The sequence below is a fragment of the Solanum stenotomum genome, chromosome 5 (genome assembly GCF_019186545.1).
Source record: "Solanum stenotomum isolate F172 chromosome 5, ASM1918654v1, whole genome shotgun sequence".
Classification (NCBI taxonomy): domain Eukaryota; kingdom Viridiplantae; phylum Streptophyta; class Magnoliopsida; order Solanales; family Solanaceae; genus Solanum; species Solanum stenotomum.
The window spans coordinates 30,251,247-30,271,770 of NC_064286.1; the positions used below are offsets into that span (position 1 = coordinate 30,251,247).

A 20,524-nucleotide genomic window follows, 5' to 3' on the forward strand; every position below is an offset into this window, starting at 1 on the left:
ATTAAGAAAATAATAATTGACATAGTAAGTTTACAATTTTACCCCTATTAAAGATTTTCAAGAAGTTTTACCTTTTTCAAAATAATTAATTGAGGGTATAACATGTAAAAAAAATTTGTCCTTTCTTGATTTGTCAAAATGGACAAGTAATTAGAGACAACTAAAAAGTAAAAAATGGACAAATAATTAGGAACAAAGAGAATAGTAAGGATGACATATAAAACGAAACAGAGGAATATGACAAAAGTAATTATTTTGACGATTCAAATCCCCAAGATATATGATCAGTACTATGCACACACACATTACACATACATTGTACGTTAAAATGGGCATATATATCGTCAAAAGAGAAATGTATCAAGGGACTTCTTATCTAGATGAAGACAAAAAAAAAAAAAAAAAAATCTAGATGAAGACAGATGAATGGACTGAGTAATTTTAATTTTGTAATTATTACACCTTGCAAATATTTATAGATTTAATAGGTTATTGAAAAATCTACCCATTTTATTATATATATTGAAAAGTCATTTCACACATTTTATATTAAAATTAGCCAACAATATTAAGTTTTCTAATTACTTTAAAAAATGTATTCTTGATTGAATATTGAATATTGAATATTGTAGTTTATAATTACATACTTTAAGTTCACTTGAAGGTAGGGGTGTACATGATCAGGTTGGTTCGGGTTTTTCAAATATCAAATCAAACCATTTGTGTCGAATTTTTAAATCTATAAACCAAATCAAACCAATAAAACTCGAGATTTTCAACCTTGAGTTTTTTCAAGTTTTTCCGATAAAGTATTCATACAAACATATAGTTTACTTGTACTTCAAATGTTTCTTAGTCCTACCAAAATACAACTATATAAGGTGTTTCTTAAGAAAATAACACAAAATATGATATGAATAATGACACTAAAATATCCAACAAAATAATAATAATAATGAAATCGCGTAAAACAAATATTGCAAATTAACAAGTCATGATGAAAATGATTATAATTTAAAAGAACTAAATCATGCTAAAATAAGTTAATAAGTATTAGTTACATGACTAAATATTAAAGGAAATTAAAATTAGATTATGTATTTGAATTATCTAAACCAATGTAAAACTAAAGAACACATATTCAATATTATTGTCATTCTTAGTGTTGAATTGATTTTCTTTTTGCATTAGTATTAATTTAATTTTGACTTAAGCTTTGTTATAATTACCAACATCCGTGGATTATAATCTTTATTGAACCATTCAGAATTCTAAGTTTCAAACTTGAAATAATATATTAAAAGGTAAAAACTATGAAAAGTATAAGAAATATTTAAAAATTATATCAAAGTAAATATTTCTATGTATAAAATAAAATTTTAAAATTATATATATAATGTCGAGTTGGTTTGGTCTCGGGTTGGTTTTTTTAAGTTAAAACCAAACCAACCCAAATATAGTCGGTTTTTTTTTTTTAATACCAAACCAACTCAAACCAACCACTAGTTGGGTTTTTTCCTCGATTTACGATTTGATTCGATTTTGTACACCCCTACTTGAAGGCATAATTGATTCTCTAAATTCTCATGTGTTTGTTTCTTTATATTTTGATTTGTTCATTATTTGTATCCCCCCTTCCATCCCCACACACACCTCCTTCCCCCCTTACATAGTATTGTAACAATGGAAATTATATTGGATAGTTTGTTGTTTCAAACAATTTTATATAATCATCACCTCGACTCATCGTATTCTATTTTTAAAAAAAAAACCACATAAGGATATTTAAAAAGTCAATTCAAGAGTCCAATTAGATATTAATTCGTATAGCTTTGGATTTTGAATAGTCTCAATAATTATTTTGGTCTCCTTAATTTACCATAAACTAGCAACTATAAATAGGGATTGAAGTCTTAGGCATTTATTATTGAAAAGGAAAAAAAGTCGCATTATTCGTAATGGATGCAGAAAGGGGTATTTATGTTTTCCTCTTCTTCTATTCTATAGCCTTATTTAAGTATTTTGGAAGTATCATTTATATTACTCTTATAATTTGTACCTTTTTTTATTATTCATTGCTATATATAGATGCATCGTCATTGAGTCGAACAATGCAAATCTCTATTCGAGATGATACTTATCGAGTTGTAAACAATTGGTGTGCATTGCCAAAATCCTTTTTGCCTAAGTTCGGAATTGAGGATAGTATAAGTGGTACGTTTTCAGAATCTAAACTTTTTGTGCTAATGGTGGAAACAGAAGACACAATAGCTGTAGTTAAAACGTACATTCAATAAGAAAAGAGTATTTCTTTTAAAAAACAAAAGCTCTTGAGAGAAAGTGGTGTTTTATTTTTAAAAAAAAGAGAATGAGATTTTTCTCAATTTTTCATCTTTTGGGCATTTTCAAATTTAGTTTTCTTCTCTCATCCTCTCACTCATCTGTACATTACTGCAAAATTATTTTTTTGATTGGAATTCTACGGAAGTAATTAAGCAATAAAAAAAAGGGGTGGGGGAGGAAGACTGCTCCGATCTTCCATTGTTTCTTCTCCGGTGTCATTTCGCTGAGCAGCGGCAGCCATTGTTGATGACTATAGAACAGTTCAACTGTAATCATAGATGGATTACTCAATCTTGCTGATGCCATACGCTTAATGACGGCATTCCTTATTGCATCGGTCTGCATGCAGATACCATTTTGTTCAAACCCAGACATGTAACTCTTCACTTCCTTTCTAATCATATCTTGCAGAACTGATAAGAACTATGGAGTAAAAAACTGTTTCTCTCCTGATTTGGGAGCAGCACAAAAATCATAACTTTGATTGGATCGAGGAAGATGACCCATGACGGCTGCAGATGGGGGAATCGGTTTATCAACCACCGACAAAGGGGCCATGGTTCTTTATTAATTCTTCGATATGCACCAATTATGAGGAACACCGTAACAATGATTAGTGGAAAAAGTTTTAAGATAATGATTGAGTCTGATGGCACGATTGGAGATGTTAAAGCGTTCATTCAAGAAAATGAGGGCATTCCTTGTCATCGACAAAGGTTCAGGGGCGTATGTACATGAAGGGGAGGGGATTCACATACACCCATCCTCCCCTTCCTAACCCCTATATAATACTACTATTTTTCTAATTATCTTTTTAATTTGTTTTGGTGAACCCAAGGTTAAAAAGAATACTCTAGTATATTGATAAGTAAGTACAAATAGGGGGTGCATAACTTATAGATTTGTGGTTCAAATTTTTTTATCCACATTAATATTTTTAATTTTTAATTAATATAACAAAATGTGCCACTTTTCATATATCTTTTTAATAATTTATAAATAAAAAGAGGTTCAAATATCCATATTTTTAGGTTGCATTAGCTATGTCTAGACCTTAAGCTAGAAGTGTCAATAAAGTCAAATTATATTTTTTACTTTCTTTTTTTCTTTCCTTCTTTATTTAGACGTTTTTCTTATTTATTTTTTAAAACTTTTTCTTTTGACTTTTCAATGCCCTAAACTAAAAGGTAAAAAGAAGCAAAGACATCATATTGTTCTTCTTTTGGCTTCATTCCACATTTCCACTTTGTTGTTCATGGTGAAGTAGAAGTGAGATTTGAGAACAAGTAACAAGGTATGTTATCTAAAAAAAAAATATTTATTAATGTACTTCATTTGTTTTATATGTTTTTCTTGATTTATGAAGTGGTTCCATTATTTGATTGCTTGAATATTTAAATTTATAAGAATTTCTTGATTTCTAAATAGTTATCTAATAATTGTGATTCTTTTATTAGTAAACTTGTTATTTGTGCCAATATTTTTTAAAAATTATTTTGTTTTTATAAGATTGAATAGAAGTGTGAATATTTAATTTTGTAGGTAAAATAATTCTTACAATCAAATTCATCAAATCACAAATGGATAAGTTTCTCATCAAGTTACCAAAGCCAAAAGATGGCCAACCAAGTTCTAGCTCTAATCAACCATTTGTGAGTTCACAAGTTGCTCCGAAAGTTCAAAGACATACAAATTCTTTTCCACTTTCAAATATGGATAATATGCTTGATTTTAAATCTCTGGAAGCAGATCCCAAAGATCGAATGCCTATTTCATCTTATTGTCCTAATATTCGAGATGTGGTAAGGAGGTATTACATTCAAAAAAAGCCATGTCAACCTGTTGATCATATCTTCCCTAAAACTAAGTTTGGAGATAAAATGCGTCAATTTCAACCAACTTGGTTTAAGAGAAGATCTCAATGGTTGGAATATAGCATTAAAGCAGACACAACATTTTGTTTGTGTTGTTATTTTTTCAAGAATGAACTTGAAAGTCGTGAAAATGCCGGAGATTCATTTACAAGAGATGGTTTTAGGTGTTGGAACAAAGCTTTAGAAAGATTCAAAAAATATGTTGGTAAGGTAAATAGTATCCATCATAAATGTTTCAATAGGATGCAAGATTTGAAAAACCAACTACAATCGATCCAAACTTCTTTTGACAAGCAAAGTGGAAAGGCAAGAAGTGATTATCGGATGCGTTTAAATGCCTCAATTGATGTAGCAAGATTTCTCTTGACATCGGGATTTCCATTTCGTGGACATGATGAAAGTGAAGGTTCCGAATATAAGGGTGCTTTTCTTGAACTTTTGAAATGGTATGGGGATAGAAGTTTTGATGTGGGAAGAGTAATATTAGGTAATGCTCCACAAAATGATATGATGATTTGTCCGACAATTCAAAAAGATATTGTGGAGGCTTGTGCTAAAGAAACAACTAAGGCTATCATTGAAGACTTGGACGGTGATTATTTTGGAATATTAGTTGATGAATCGAAGGATGTTTCTCATAAGGAGCAAATGACTCTAATTTTGAGATATGCCAACAAAAGTGAAATGGTGATAGAGCGATTCTTGGGTATTGTCCACGTAAATGATACATCTTCTCAATCATTAAAAAAGGCAATTTATTCTTTGCTTTTGGATCACTCATTATGTACATCCAAAATACGTGGTCAAGGTTATGATGGGGCTAGTAATATGCAAGGGGAAATAAATGGTCTCAAGTCTTTGATTTTACAAGATACGTTATCTGCATATTCTATTCACTGTTTTGCTCACCAATTGCAATTGGCACTTGTAGGTCTTTCCAAAAAGAATTCGGATGTGGATAATTTTTTCTATGTTCTCACTAATATTTTGAATACTATTGGAGCTTCATTTAAACGCAGAGATTCACTTCGACAACATCAAGAAGATAAGTTGGAAAAGTTGCTTAAATTTGGAGAAGTTCATACAGGGCAAGGTTTGAATCAAGAACGTGGCCTCCAACGACCGGGTGATACTCGTTGGGGGTCTCATTTTAAAACCTTGGACAATTTCCTGCTTCTTTTTTCTTCAATTGTTAATGTGCTTAAGGATATGAAACGTGATTGTCCATATCATCTTGATAGATTTGCGGCGGAAAATCTTTTGGAGCAAGATTCATGAATTTGAATTTGTCTTTATGTTGCACTTGATGTTTAAGGTGTTGCTATTGACGAATGAGTTGAATAAAGTTTTACACAAGAAAGATCAAGATATCGTTAATGCTATGGGATTGCTTGACCTTTCAAAGAAACGATTGCAAATGATGAGAGAGGATGAATGGGACTCTATGATGGATGAGGTTAGCTTATTTTGGGACTCAATTTCCAAAATGAATGAAGACTACTCTAATGGGAAGTCCAAGCGTAAGAGGTCCAATATTTCATATTTGCATCACTTTCGTGTGGAAGTATTTTATGCCGTCATTGATTTGGCACTTCAAGAACTCAATAATCGTTTTGATGTGGTGACTAGTGACTTGCTCCTCGGTATGGCTAGTTTGATTCCGGTTGATTCATTTGCTAATTTTTACAAGGATAGGATAATGAAACTAGCCGAGTACTACCCAAGTGAGTTTGGTGATAAAGAGCTTCGGAAACTCAATTTTCAACTTGATGATTTTATTGTCTATGCTCAAAAGTGTGATAGCAAGTTTCTCAACTTGAAGGGAATCAAGGATCTTGCAAAAGTGATGATAGAGACAAAACTAGATCAAACTTGGTCACTTGTGTATCTACTTGTGAAGCTAACTTTGATTATTCCTGTTGCTACCGCAAGCGTGGAAAGAGCATACTCATCAATGAAGTACATAAAGAATGATTTGCGTAATAGGATGGATGAAGATCTTTTGAATGGTTTAGTTGCTATATAGAGCGTAGTATATTTAAAAATGTAAGTAATGATGCCATTATTGACCGTTTTCAAAATATGAAAACTCGTCGAGGACAATTGTAAGTGAATGATGTTTTTTGCTAATATATTACTATATAAAGATTGCTACTACCTACTTGCTCGTCAACTTGTTCTCACCGTAAAATTTATATAATTGAATTAATTGTCCATTTTGAAGATAATGGTGCCCCCATGTTCTTGAGATCCTGGATACGCCTCTGCAAAGGTTAATTTACAATAAACATGAAATTCTTATTGATTATGATATTCTTTCTAATTTGGGAATTCAGTATGATGAAGTTCTACATATTTGCTTAAAATTGTTGTGTTTGAATATGAGATTATTAATTTGCATATTATGTAGGCTATTGTGTCCTTTTAATGAGAGGTTCAAATACTTTTTTGTTTTTTCTGCTCCATCTTTCTTTCTCTGCTTAAAATGTAACAGATTTTTAGGTAAAATTATTCCTTATCTTGGTTTGTTGGTTTAACATAATACTTCTTAAGTTTGCAAAATTAACAATTGTTTGTATTTTCAACTATATTACTTCATCATTTAGGTCTATTCAAAACATTATTCGGTTTTTTGTTGGAATGTATGTGTCCACCACTGATTATGGGATCAGGTCCCTCGACTGAATTAAAGTGCAGAAAATAAATAGCACGATGTAAAATAGGCACAACATTTTACGTGGAAAGCTCCTTGCTCAAGGGAGTAAAACCACGACCTATCACACAGGATTTCCAAACTGTTTTTACTAATCTTCTCAAGCAAAAGTGAAACACAGATTACAACCACAACAGTGAGATTAACACCCTAATCCCACACTAAGTAATACTCATATTACTTACTGAGCCTAAGCAATAATCCTATTGCCCACTAAACCAACTAACTCTAGTTGATCTAGACTTTTAGAACCCCACAAGGCTAACTCTAACCACCAACTCAGATCTCCAAGACAAGATCATAAACGAGGAGCAACTCTGCTGCACCACACATCAACTAACTCTAGTTGACACTCCTAAGAAACTCTACCCAAAATAACATCAAAACAAAGATGTAAAAAGGCTTGACCAAAACATAGATGATTAGACTAACTAACTCTAGCTAATACGACTCAACCTAAAGACTTAGAAAAGCAAATGATCTACTATCCTTTATAACTTAGGAATAGATTTACAATGTAAGCTCATAAGACACAATGCTCAAATACAACAAATACTTTTCAACACTCCATTAGGTCCCTTGTTGATATGAGCAGTGTTCTTCCTTGAAGATGACCTTTTCTTTGTAAGCTTAAGATTTTTTTTTTCAAATCTTGGTTTGTGTTTTGTGTTAAGGGATTATATTAAATGAAAACAAACTTCTTGAGACCGCCCATTGGCTGAGAGTCTGCTTCTCCCAAAAATACGTGCAGTTATACATCAGAGGTTACAACTTTTCTGACAGCTGTCTTGTCGTCTTTTTCACATTCGGAGTATTGCAGGGACCAGGTACCTTGCAATGTTCTTTGTGAGTTCTTGAGAAGACTTGTTAACTCTCTTTCTCTTTTGAATGAATGAATCTTCTTGTTGTTTGTCATTTTGATTATATCGACCACAATGAATTATTTTCCATTGGACAAACAACCTCGCTTGTTTCTCTTGGTGAAGTACGCTGAAGACTTCACCAACCCATTGACATGACAACTTTACATTTGTACACCATTATACATATGGATGAGAGAACTCTGCTAGGGACTGGGCCCCTACATTTGTGAGCCATTGAAAAAGACAATCTCGTCTGCTCTTACTATTGATGCAGTACACTGATGGGACAACAGTTAGATACCTAAATGATAGACATGTGGCAATTGCAACGGTTCTCATGCATAATTCAAAATGCAATGTTAAGAGTGCTAACCTTCGAGAACGGACCGGGTCCCTCTCTGTAGTTTGAATGTGAATGCCTAGATCTGTCTTGACCTCCCTTTTCCTTCAACCCTTTTGTCATGTATGTATACCTACAAAAGGTATGAGACTAAATTTGCTAAAACATACATAACTTAAAAATAAGGATACGTGCTCCCTTTGCATAGTCATGAGAGAGTTGATTGCTTCAGGATCTATTCAATTAGGTTTCAGCATTCCCAACATCAGTTTGTGTACAATTCTGGAAACTAGTAGCCTAAACTAGAGCCGAACACAAGGATTAGAGTTGTAAATAACTTTTGGCACTTAAAATAAATGTTTTTGGGTTAGGGCATCAAGGTACGACTCCCCAAGGACCAACTAAGGATCCTTGAGGAGGAACCTAAAACCCCTCAAAATTGCCCAAAAAGCAGTCACCCACGGAGGGACCTGCGCCCCGTAGGGTGGTCCACGGTCTGTGGGAAGAGGGTGTGGGTCAAGGACTGGGGTGAGGGGCTGCAAAAACCCAACCCATGGACCTGCAAGACGCCACGTGAGTCCACTCATGGACCGTGGGTCTTGGGCCGTAGGTCACCCCTGAAACTGCCATTTGGCAGGTAAGTCTAGGGGTCTTTTGGGGATTTCCTTTTCAATTAATGGTTATGTGGTGGCAGTTTAGGCCTATTTTAAACACCTATATAAGTATTTTTCCCACCTAAACAAACTCATCTAAGATCATAATTCATAAATCCCCAAATCAAAAACCAAACCCTCTCCAAAATCATCTCTCTAGAACTCCAAAGAAGAAGAAGAGGATCAAGTTAGGGCTTGCAGAAGGAGGCTTTTTCACATGATTTTTTTGGATTTCTTCACCTAAGGTATGTTAGTCTTTTATTCATGGATATCTTTCATCCATGGATCCCTCAAACTTTCAATTTCAAAGTTAGAAATTCCCTAAAAGTTAGGGTTTTCACTCCAAGTCATGGATTCTTTCTAAAAACATTTTTATTGATTTAATTATCATATATTATGATTGAATTGTTGGTTATTATGGTTTGTTTGAGAAAATCTCCCACGAATCCATGAAACCCCCATATCCCTAATTTATGACTTGTGATATGGGTGAATTGTAGTAAGGTGAATACTATGAAATTGCACTTGTAGTAGTTTAGTTATTTGAATCATGTTACCATCCATGTCTAATGTAGTAATTATAGATATGATTGGTTGAATGTGATCTATAGTCCTTGAAGGGCAAAGCATGAGAATTAGCTATGTGTATGAGACTTGTGTATATGCATTTAAATAACTTTGAAAATAAGGTGAATATACTATAATCTAATTGTTGTGTTGATTGGACGATTATGCTCATGTAGACACTTAGGTATGCATATACTATAATGCGAAAGGTTTGTCACATGTAGTGATTCTAAGGTTGGAAAACTAGTCTCACGTATTGTATGCTTTGTTAGATTAAGTAATGGGATGACAGTTGTACTAAATAACAACACGTGGCTTTATTAAAGTCCATCCTCAACAAGTTTATCCTTGAAATTACAAAAATGTCCTTTGTATGCTTTGTTGGAGTTGTACTGTACAATTTATGTAGCTGTGTTCGTCCCTCTCTTGTTAGATTATATTAAAAAAATGGTTACATTGTTGATAGTACATCTCACGTAAAATTTGGTACAATTTATATTGCTAATCGTACAAATGTTTGATGCTATGTTGGTCCTCCCAACTGTCACTTATTAATAAGAGTTTCAAAAAGAGATTATAACCTAAATTGTATTTGCTCTTTCTCAATTTTGCATAATTAAAGAGGCAAATAAAGAAGCACCAAAAAATTTAAAGAAGACAAAAATTATTTTTATGGTTCTTTTTCTACAGTTTCAATAAAGCTAATTAAGGAACACACATTGATTGTATGCTTTGTTAGATTAAGTAATGAGAAGACAGTTGTCATAAATAACAACACGTGGCTTTATTAAAGTCCATCCTCAATCAATTTATCCTTGAAATTACAAAAATGTCCTTCTTTGTATGCTTTGTTGGAGTTGTACCATACAATTTTCGAGCTGTGTTCGTCCCTCTCTTGTTAGCTTATATAAAAATGGTTAATTTTTTTATAGTACATCTCATGTAACATTTGGTACAATTTATATTGCTAATAGTACAAACGTTTGATGCTATGTTGGTCTTCCCAACTGTCACTTATTAATAAGAAGTAATTAAATAAATTAAATAAAAGAAAGAAACAAAAATGAAGTACCGGCAAAATTTGTCTTTTCATCAATTTCGTCACCTCAAACGTCATGTGTCTAAATTTGGTCCTCAAACATGTTAATCAAACATAGGAATGGACATGATATGATAGATATCGAAATTTGCAATAACATAACATGCTCACCCCTACAAACTCCTTATATATATCCCTCTAACTATCATCATATATACCACACAATAATTAAGAGTCTTACAAGTTAAAGATTTCTCTCACACAATGCTTAAGTCTACTTTCCCTCACACTTGACCTCGAACTTTGAACATCGGTTCTTTAGCTTCTATTTTCAGAGTTCGTTTACTTTTCTATTTTGAAGTTAATTTGTGAGTCTAACAATGGTGCAACCTTATGTCCTTTTGGTGACATTTCCCGCACAAGATCATATCAATCCATCTCTCCAATTTTCCAAGAGGCTAATCAGAATGGCATTGAGGTGACATTCACCACTAGAGTTTTCGCCCATCGTCGTATGGCGAACACCGCGACTTCCACCGCACCCAATGGGTTAAACTTGGTGGCATTCTTTGAAGGATTTGACGATGGTTTCAAGTCTGATGTAGATTATTCTAAACGTTACATGTCGGAGATAAGAAGTTGTGGGTCCTAAACATTAAGAAATTTCATTTTGAAGAGTTGAGACGAGGGATGTCCTGTCACATCCCTCATCTACACTCTTCTGCTACCTTGGGCAGTTGAGGTAGCGCATGAACTCCACATCCCGTCCGCGTTACTATGGATCCAACAAGGGTCGGCTCAAACCCGTTGGTGGCCTAAGGCCAAAATCAAACTAGAGGCCTTAAAAAAAAATTAAAATTATATATGTTTTTATTTCAAATCTATTTTTCTAACTTTTTGAGATGAAAAGTTATTTATAATTTTTGTGTAGTCAATCTCTTCTAATAATTCTTTTTCAATCGATAATATAGCCAAACTACTTAATCTTTCTTGAGACATTGTTGATCTTAAATTAGATTTTATTATTTTTAATTTTGAAAACTTCTTTCTGCTGAAGCGACTGTTGCAGGAATTGTTAACATTATTCTATAAGCAATGTAAGCATTTGGAAAAGAATTAAGTATTTTTATTTGATTAAGTATCTCAATTAGAGTATTGCCTTCTACTTGTATGATTTTCCTTAACACTTTTAATTCAGAAAATAAGTCTAAACCGTCAATATTCCAGTGAGTATTATGTTTTAAGGAACATTTAAGATTAAGACAATATTTTTTTGAATTCTCATCATTTAATGATCTCAATTTTTTCCCACTAAATAGAAAACCAAAAATATTTTCATATACTTCAAATTGTTCAAATCTAAAACATAAACTATATTTTTTGAAAATTGAAATTATCAATAGAACAAGTAAATTTTTAAGTTTTGATTAAGAGAGATGTAAGATTAGAAAAGAAAAAGAGAGAAGAAATAGAAGAGAGGAAGAGAGAAGGATAGAATATATAAAAATAAATTAGGTAAAAAAAAAAAGATAACTTGTACAATTAAAAAAGTACACATTGAAAAGGTAAAAAGTAATAGTCATATCAAATCATCTCATTAATTTCGTTTGAATTTAAAGTCTTAGTTCTATTTTTTTTTTAGTTTAATCCTACCTAAGAAACCAAAAAATGGGGCCCCCTAAATTTGGGGGCCTAAGGCCAAAGTCTTTTTTTCAAAGCTTACCAGCCGCCCCTGGATTCAACCAACTGTTCTAGACATATACTACTTTTACTTTAATGGCTATATATGAGGATGAAATGAAGTGTAGCTCAAATGATCCAAATTGGAGTATCCAATTACCAAGGCATCCATTACTAAAAACCCAAGATCTTCCATCAAAGATGATAAATATAGTTTTGCTCTACCAACATTTAAAGAGAAACTAGAAACATTAGAAGGTGAAGAAAATACAAAGGTACTTGTGAATACATTTATGCATTAGAGCTAGAGACACTCAAAGCTATTGAAAAATACAATTTAATTGGAATTGGACCATTAATTCCTTCATCATTCTTAGATGGAAAAGATTCATTGGAGTCTTCATTTGGTGGTGATCTTTTTCAAAAGTCAAATGATGACTACATGGAATGGTTAAATACAAAGCCTAAATCATCAATTCTTTATATCTCATTTGGTAGTCTATTGAACTTATCAAGAAAACTAAAGGAGGAGATCGCAAAAAGGTTGATAGAGATTACGGGTAATAAGAGATCAAAAAAATATATGAAAGAAGTAGAAAAAGAAGAAGAGAAATTAAGTTGCATGTTGGAATTAGAAAAGCAAGGGAAAATAGTACCATCATGTTCACAACTCTTGAAGTCCTAACACATCCATCTTTAGGATGTTTTATCTCACACGGTGGGTGAAATTCGACTATAGAAAGTTTATCGTCAGGCATGCCCTGTAGTGGCATTTCTTCATTGGATAGATCAAGGGACTAATGCAAAGTTTATTGAAGATGTTTGGAAGACAGGTATCAGGATGAGAATGAATGAAGATGGTGTGGTTGAGAGTGAAGAGATAAAAAGGTGCATAGAAATTGTAATGGATGGTGAAGAAAAAGGACAAGAAATGAGAAATAATGCACAAAAATGGAAAGAATCAGCAAGGGAAGCTGTGAAAGAAGGTGGATCATCATAAGTGAATCTAAAAGCTTTTGTTCAAGAAGTTGGCAAAAGTTGTTGAAAATTAAATTTCTTGGTGAGAAATTGTTTTTTCCTAATTGTACTTTTCTTCTTTCTTTTCCACAATAAAATTTAGAGTTCTATACATTTACAACGTAAAAGAATTATTATAATTATTTACTTTTCATTATAAGTAAACTTACTTAATCTAGAAAATATGGCATGCAACTTGTCGGGTTCACCCTAAATTCAAAATTTTCAATGCAGAATATTCATTTACGTGAAGAGATGAATAAAAAAACATAAGAAATAATAGATATGACTTCTAAATATTTTTAAAAATAATTTGGTTAAATACTTAAAACTTGAATCTATAAATTTTAAATTCCTAATATACGTCTCTACTTACTATAATCGTTTAAATTACGAAAATAAATTCTATCAGTTAATTGTGTCAAAAGATTACACCATCAAGTCGCTCACTTTAAATGAAACCATAAGTAATTCCTTATGCAAATATTAATTAAAAATAGAATGAAATCTTCTGTGTAAGAATTCTTTTACACTGTCAACATACATAAAATTATAACCTAAATCAAATTTTATGTTTTAGTTTTTGTCATTTTCTTATTTAGTAAATAAAGAGTACGCCATAATTCAATCTTAATTTTTATCAATCTTCCCATTGAGTCAAAATATGAAACCTTGTGATGTGAAAGATCACGGTTATGAGGTGTATAAATTTTGAGTTAAAATTATTGAATGTGTTGTTGTTATCATTCTTTTCTCACTAGGTTTGGATGGCTTGTGGATTACTATATTTCTTGTTTTTATTAATTAATGCTATGCTTGAGGTAAGAGTCTATCAAAAATAACTTCTCTATTTTTACTGGATAGGGATAAGACAATCTACACACCACTCTTTTCAAGCCTAACTTATGAAATGACACTGAATATATTGTTATTGTTAATGTTATTATTGTAGTTTAATATAACACATGTTTATTATTTAATCAAATTAAAATAATATAAATAGTGTATGCAGATTAATTAAATGCACATTATTTTTATGGGATAATGGTTTGAAAAATACCCCAACTTTGGTCGAATTTGCTGTTGTGATACTAAACATTCATGAGGACCTGTTACCTCCCTAGACTATTTAATACCGTATTTTTTACCCCCTGAACTATTTAATAGTGTATTTTAAAGGTATATATGTGCCCACGTAGACACATTACTACTTATAATTTTGCATTATTGTTTATGTCCACGTGGACAAATATATATGTTTAATTTTGCATTATTTTTTATTGAAATATCAATAGAGCATTTTTATTCAATTTCATGTAATTTAAAGAATGTTTAATTGTATTCCATTTTATTAATAAGAAAATATTTTCTTTTTCTTCTCGTACATAAAAACATGACATTTGAGTTGACGAATTGCACTCAAATACATGGTAATTGACTCTAAATTACTGAATAATAGAAATCTATTCTTACATCATGAACTACTAACAATTATGGAGAAGTTAGATGAATATTCTTTTAAAATATTAAAATAGAGAATATAAAATGGCCACATGTTTTGTTGTAATTTTAAATGTGTCGTAGAATAATGTTGGAATTTGAAAACTTACTAATTATAAAAAGAAATATCTTTTAAAGATAAATTTAAAAGAAAGTTACTTAAGTTGAAATGAAGAGAATAAGTGTACATGGCCATAGATTCAAAATACTTGTATTTAAAATTTATATAGCTGAAGTTGAAGGTTTTTTTTTATTCGAAACTTGTAAGACAAAACCCACAACTTCTATAGCTTATGAGAGTCGATTTCTGTAACACCTAAAAGAACGTCTTGTAAGGAAGGGTTGAAGAACAATGGAAAGGTCTAAGAAAGGGTTCAAGGACGGTGGAAGAGTCCACGGTCAGTGAACCCATCCTTGAACCCAAGCCTTGTGAAAATTATTCTAAGGCAATGATTCACGGACAGGTTCATAGCCAATAGAAGGGTCCACGGACGGTAGACCTGTCCGTGGAGATTAACTTAGAAAAATAAAACTCGTCAGTTATTTTTTTCAAGGTTATATGTGTCTTTTCCTATGTATCTAATACCTAAACTAGGTCGTTTTAATCCTAATATTAGATCCTATATAAGTGTTTCAAGCCTAAAATCTAACCATTCTAAAATCACTTTTTAAATTTCCCCAAATCCCTCCAAGTGCTTCCCTCAAAAAAATTTCTCTCTAAAAGCTTGAAGAAGAAGACTAGGACTTCAAGATCAAGTCTCCAAATTCACCATTAATTGTGGGCTTTGAACTCTAAGGTATGATAGTGTTCATCCATGGATCCCTTTCCTCCATGGAGTTTCCAAATTCTCTAATTTACAAAGTTAGAATTTCCCAATTGATTTAGAGTTTTCTTCCATGTCATGAGTTCCTTTAAATATTAATATATTTAATTATTTTATGATCTATCAAGCATGAATTGAGATAATTACGCAATTTTATGATGAATTCCCATGAACACATGCCTAACCCATGTTTTTTGAATATTGATGATTGAAAATGAGTTTTGAACTATGAAAGGTGAATTATGAAATTATGCATGTTCTTATGGAATTGATGAGATGATGTAGATTGCTTTGAGTGTAAAAGCATATATGTTGTTGTTGTGGTTAATTGTTGTGAAATAATTTCTCACATAACTACCTCATGCATGAATGTGAAAGGTTTTCTCACATAAATTATTCTAAGATTTAAAGGTCTTCTCACCTGAAATGAATCAAAGATAAGGAGCTATTCTAATGAAACCTATCTTGGATTGGCTATATAATTGTACCTTTCCATGAATGACATATGACTTAGTGTGGATTGGCAAGATGACGTGCCCTTCCATGGATAATAAGAACAAGTTAAGAAAATGACTATTCTATGGGATTTACGCTTAGCACCAAGAGGATATTGGGATGGGAGCAGCCCGTTAGTAGAGGCCGAGTTTCTAGAAGCAATCTCTTTATCACATACCTATGTGCCCTCATAGGATGATTGTTTTAGATAGAAATTAGCTAGTTGATCCACATAAGCTAGAAGTTCATGGTCTTACCTTGGCAAGTAGGACACTATATTTTGGTGTAGGGTAGACACCATATTCCATGTTGATAGGTCACATGGTCTTATATGTCGGTTAAAGGTAAATCTCCCACAACAATAATGAACTAAGGTTACTTCAAGAAGTATCTCACATGTGTTCAAAGAACTTTAAAGATTTTAGCTTGAACTGACCACGTTTTATGACTCATGTTTTCTAATCCTTTTTATATCATGTTTTAGCTTGGTCATTGCATGTCATGAAATTTCTCCTTTTTAAGCATATCATCAAATTTTCTATGTCTGGCTATCATACTTCGTACATATTTTGTGCTAATGCATACTCTTGCCTACATTTCCCAAGTGGAGAAGGATCCGACAGTCAGGGTTCCCAGTTTCGTGGCTAGGGGTTGATTTGAGAGATTTCGAGCTTTGGTGAGTCCTCATGCTTCGAGGAAGGATTTTCATTGTTTTCAGATTTTCCTTCTTACTTTCAGTTTTGGACATTATGTATGGACTTGGACCAAATTTCATTCTTATGTACTAGATGGCTAATGACACAAGTGTTTAGATTTCCTCTTTACTTTTATAAAACTTTTGGACTTGAAATGTACTTCTTTGGCTCTTTTCATTCTATTTCTTATGTTATGAATGCTAAGTGACTTGTATGGAGCCTCTCGGCGTTCTATACACAAAGTTACGCCTAGGGGATACCTTGGGTCGTGACAAATTCAAAAATGGTGAATACCTAAGAGGAAGGTTGTTAATATGTTTTTCAAATGTATATTAGACACAAGTTGTTAAAGAGAACAACTAGCAAGTTAGTCTTGTACATAGAAGTCTTACGTATTCATGGTTAATGGAGATTAAAACATGAAAGAAGACGAAGTAAATTCTGAGGTTAGTATTTTTCTTTCTATTTAGAAAGTAAAAATCTTTATTGGTGTGACAATATGAGTAGACAATGGTTTCCTCTTTCTGGGTTCGTAATTAGTGTTATTGAATTTTATAGTTAAGAGAATCCTCTTTTTAGGTTTGTAAGTAGTGTTATTGAATTTATAGTTAAGAGAATATCGACAGTTCTTTGAAAGAGAGTCCCACTTAGAAATATAATCCCTTTCAGAGAGGTTCAGTTTAGCCTTTATGTTATGACCTTGATCATTGTGATTGACACCCACACTAACACTCCGGTGGGAGAACCATTACTACAACCCAAACTTAACAACTCAACAAAAAACTAAGACATTTAAAGTTACGGAAGCAGGTTTAAGTGATAAGCAAAAGAAATAGGGAGTTCCCATAAACTCCAAACAAAAGTCTAATCAAAACAAATGCGGAATAATACGTAGAACTTGAAAGTCAATGTACCAAAACATCTAAAGTTCAACAAGTTTAAGAAAATGGGTACAACCCAGTTAAACATAAGATAATCCTAATTTACTAGTCTAAGTCCAAAATGTGGACATAAATGAAGAGAGAACTCATGGAAGCCCGGAAGAATTGGCTCACCCTTGAATTTAATTGATCACTGATCTTCTTAGGGAGGTCTATCAGTAGCTGCTTGACGATGCCTTGTACTCAACAAAGAAAGAGCAACTGTAGTATCAGTACACTACCACGATGTACTAGTAGGATCACACAACTATCCCACTAAGCACAACATAAATAAGCCATTACAACATAATAATAACATGCATACACCGAACATATACAATATCAATATCATTTACGAATAACATTCAATTTCACAGTTCTCAAATTACACAGTTATGTCAAGTCAATGGTCCTCTCATGGAACCCACACTCAAACTGTTAGTGTACCGGTATGTCGTACCCGTTCCAAGTTAGCGTGTAGGATCATAACACCCGTTCCAATATTTATGCAGGTACGTGGAAACCAATCACAGTTAGTGTGTTGGAACGCAACACAGAGCCACAACACAATCAAGAGTATATTCTCATAATCATACAATCAAGTTATGATTCATGGCACTCAATTATTCGTCTTTCATCATTTACGATTAGTGTGATCAATAATACAACATTGGTATATATACATGTATCATAACGAAGCAAGAACAAACATTTATCACACAACATGAAATCACAACCATCACCTACCTCAAACAAAACTTGAATCCCCTAAGAAACTTGATTCTTCCCTTTCCGGATTCTTTTCGGTTGTTCTTGGTCTACAAACTATCATAATAGTACGAGGATCAATAAACAACACCTAATTACCCAGATTATAAACAATAATATCAATCGTAGGTTAAACCCTTGATCTCCATATCCACATTAGGGCTTTTTCCACCATAATTTCCAGATCAAAACCCTCCCTCATCGATAATTACCACTAGTTACATTCTATAGATCGAAAAATGGATTCGGGGAGTTAAACCCTTACCTTTAGCCTTAAAAATGGTGAAAAACAGTCAAGAACTCGCATGGGGTCGTCTCCTTGCTCTCAAAGTCAAAAAGTGTAGAATAAAACGTTTTTGGGGTTTATTTCTGACTTATGTCGCGTCTATCCCACCACATCGGTCCTCACCCCACTACAGTGGACCCGCTTTGGAGGGAAAATCCCACCTTAGTAGCTTGCACGGAAACGGTGAGCAAATTAAAGAATTCCAAACCCCTATTTTACAACAAACCTTCAACCGATGACACTCATAAACTATCCGTTCACGTTAAGATCAATTTCTGTAGTTCTACTCACCCAAATTCAATTCCGTAGAGTCGCACAGGTTCCTTAAGATCTTATCTATCTACTCATATAATCAGATTCATAATTAGAACAACCAATTGTTACCAGATTTCCTAGACCTTACTAACCCCCATTTCGTCCAAATTTGGACTAGGTTAGGAAATTCCAAGTTACTATGAAAAGGTTTTCAAGACCAAATTTTTTCCCCATTGGCTTTTATATAATGACGGGAACTAGTCGTTACAATAGATACCAATTTTACCCATCGCTTGTCCCAAAGTGACAACCTTAGGAAATATAGGATAAAAAGAGAATAGAGTAGTACCTGTATCGATAAACAACTGGGGATACTTGTCTCGCATGTCCTTCTCGGTTTCCCAAATAGCTTTCTCAACTGGACAATGCTTCCATTGCACTTTCACAGACTTAATCTCCTTGGTCCTCAGTTTCTGGACATCACGATCAAGGATTTCAATTGGTTCCTCCTCATACTGAAGGTCTTTGTCTAATACAAGTGAGTCCCATTTTATGATGTAATCCCCGTCACCATGATATCTCTTAAACATGGACACATGAAATACGAATGAACTTTCGTTAGGTTAGGAGGTAAAGTCAATCTATAATCAACTAGCCCTACATATTCAAGAACATCAAAGAGACCAATGTATAGTGCACTTAGCTTGCCCTTCTTGCCAAATCTCATCACCCCTTTCATGGGTGATACCTTGAGAAGAACATTCTCACCAGTCTGAAATGCCATGTCTCTTACTTTATGGCCTGCATACTTCTTATGTCTACTCTGGTATGCTAAAAGTTTAGCTTAAATACTCCTCACCTTATCTTGAGCATCCTTTACTAAATCAACCCTAGAGGTTTCACATCTCCAACCTCGAACCAACCTATGGGTAATCTACATCCCCTCCCATAAAGTGCCTCAAACAGTGTCATATCTATGCTGGAGTGATAACTATTATGATAGGAGAACTCACACAAAGGTAAGAACTTATCCCAATGCCCTCCAAAATCAATCACACATGCCCTCAACATGTCTTCTAACACTTGAATAGTCCTCTTTGACTGCCGGTCCGTCTGTGGATAGAAAACTGTACTAAAAGTTAGTTGTGTGCCCAATTCATCATGTAACTTCCTCCAAAGCTTAGAGGTAAGTACCACGGTCTGAGATGATAGAGAGGGGAACCCCATGCAACCTCACTATCTTTTTCACATACACCTTAGCCAATTGTTCAACATTATAATATCTTCTTACCGGAATAAAGTGGCCTCACTTAGTCAATCTGTCAACCACTACCCGAATAGAATCAAATTTCCCCAAAGTCTTGGGAAGACCAACCACGAAATCCATGGCTATCCTTTTCCACTTCCACTCCGGAATTGGCATTCTCTGAAGCAAACCTACAGGCCTTTGATGTTCATACATTACTTGCTGGCAATTTTAACACTTAGCTACAAAATTCGCTATGTCCTTCTTCATGCCCGACCACCAATAAATTGGTTTCAAAACTCACTTGGTCACACCCGGATGAATGGAATATCGCGGACCATAGGATTATGTCAATAAATTCTGGATTAAGTCATCAACTTGTGGTACACAAATCTTCTCTTTAAAAAGTGAGCACACCTTCCCCATCAAGAGTGGCTTCTTGTGCC

The 20,524-nt window shown here is 33.3% G+C and overlaps 1 protein-coding gene and 1 pseudogene across 1 annotated transcript; both read left to right on the forward strand.

The window, feature by feature from the left end:
* Positions 1-3,923: 3,923 nt before the first annotated feature.
* LOC125863849 (uncharacterized) lies at positions 3,924-6,243 on the forward strand. The gene is made up of 2 exons (XM_049543831.1): positions 3,924-5,310; positions 5,459-6,243. Exons 1-2 carry the CDS (start codon positions 3,924-3,926, stop codon positions 6,241-6,243), a joined length of 2,172 nt encoding a protein of 723 aa, XP_049399788.1.
* A 4,663-nt stretch (positions 6,244-10,906) lies between these two features.
* On the forward strand, positions 10,907-13,117 carry LOC125863850 (UDP-glycosyltransferase 75C1-like; annotated as a pseudogene).
* The last annotated feature ends 7,407 nt before the right edge of the window (positions 13,118-20,524 follow it).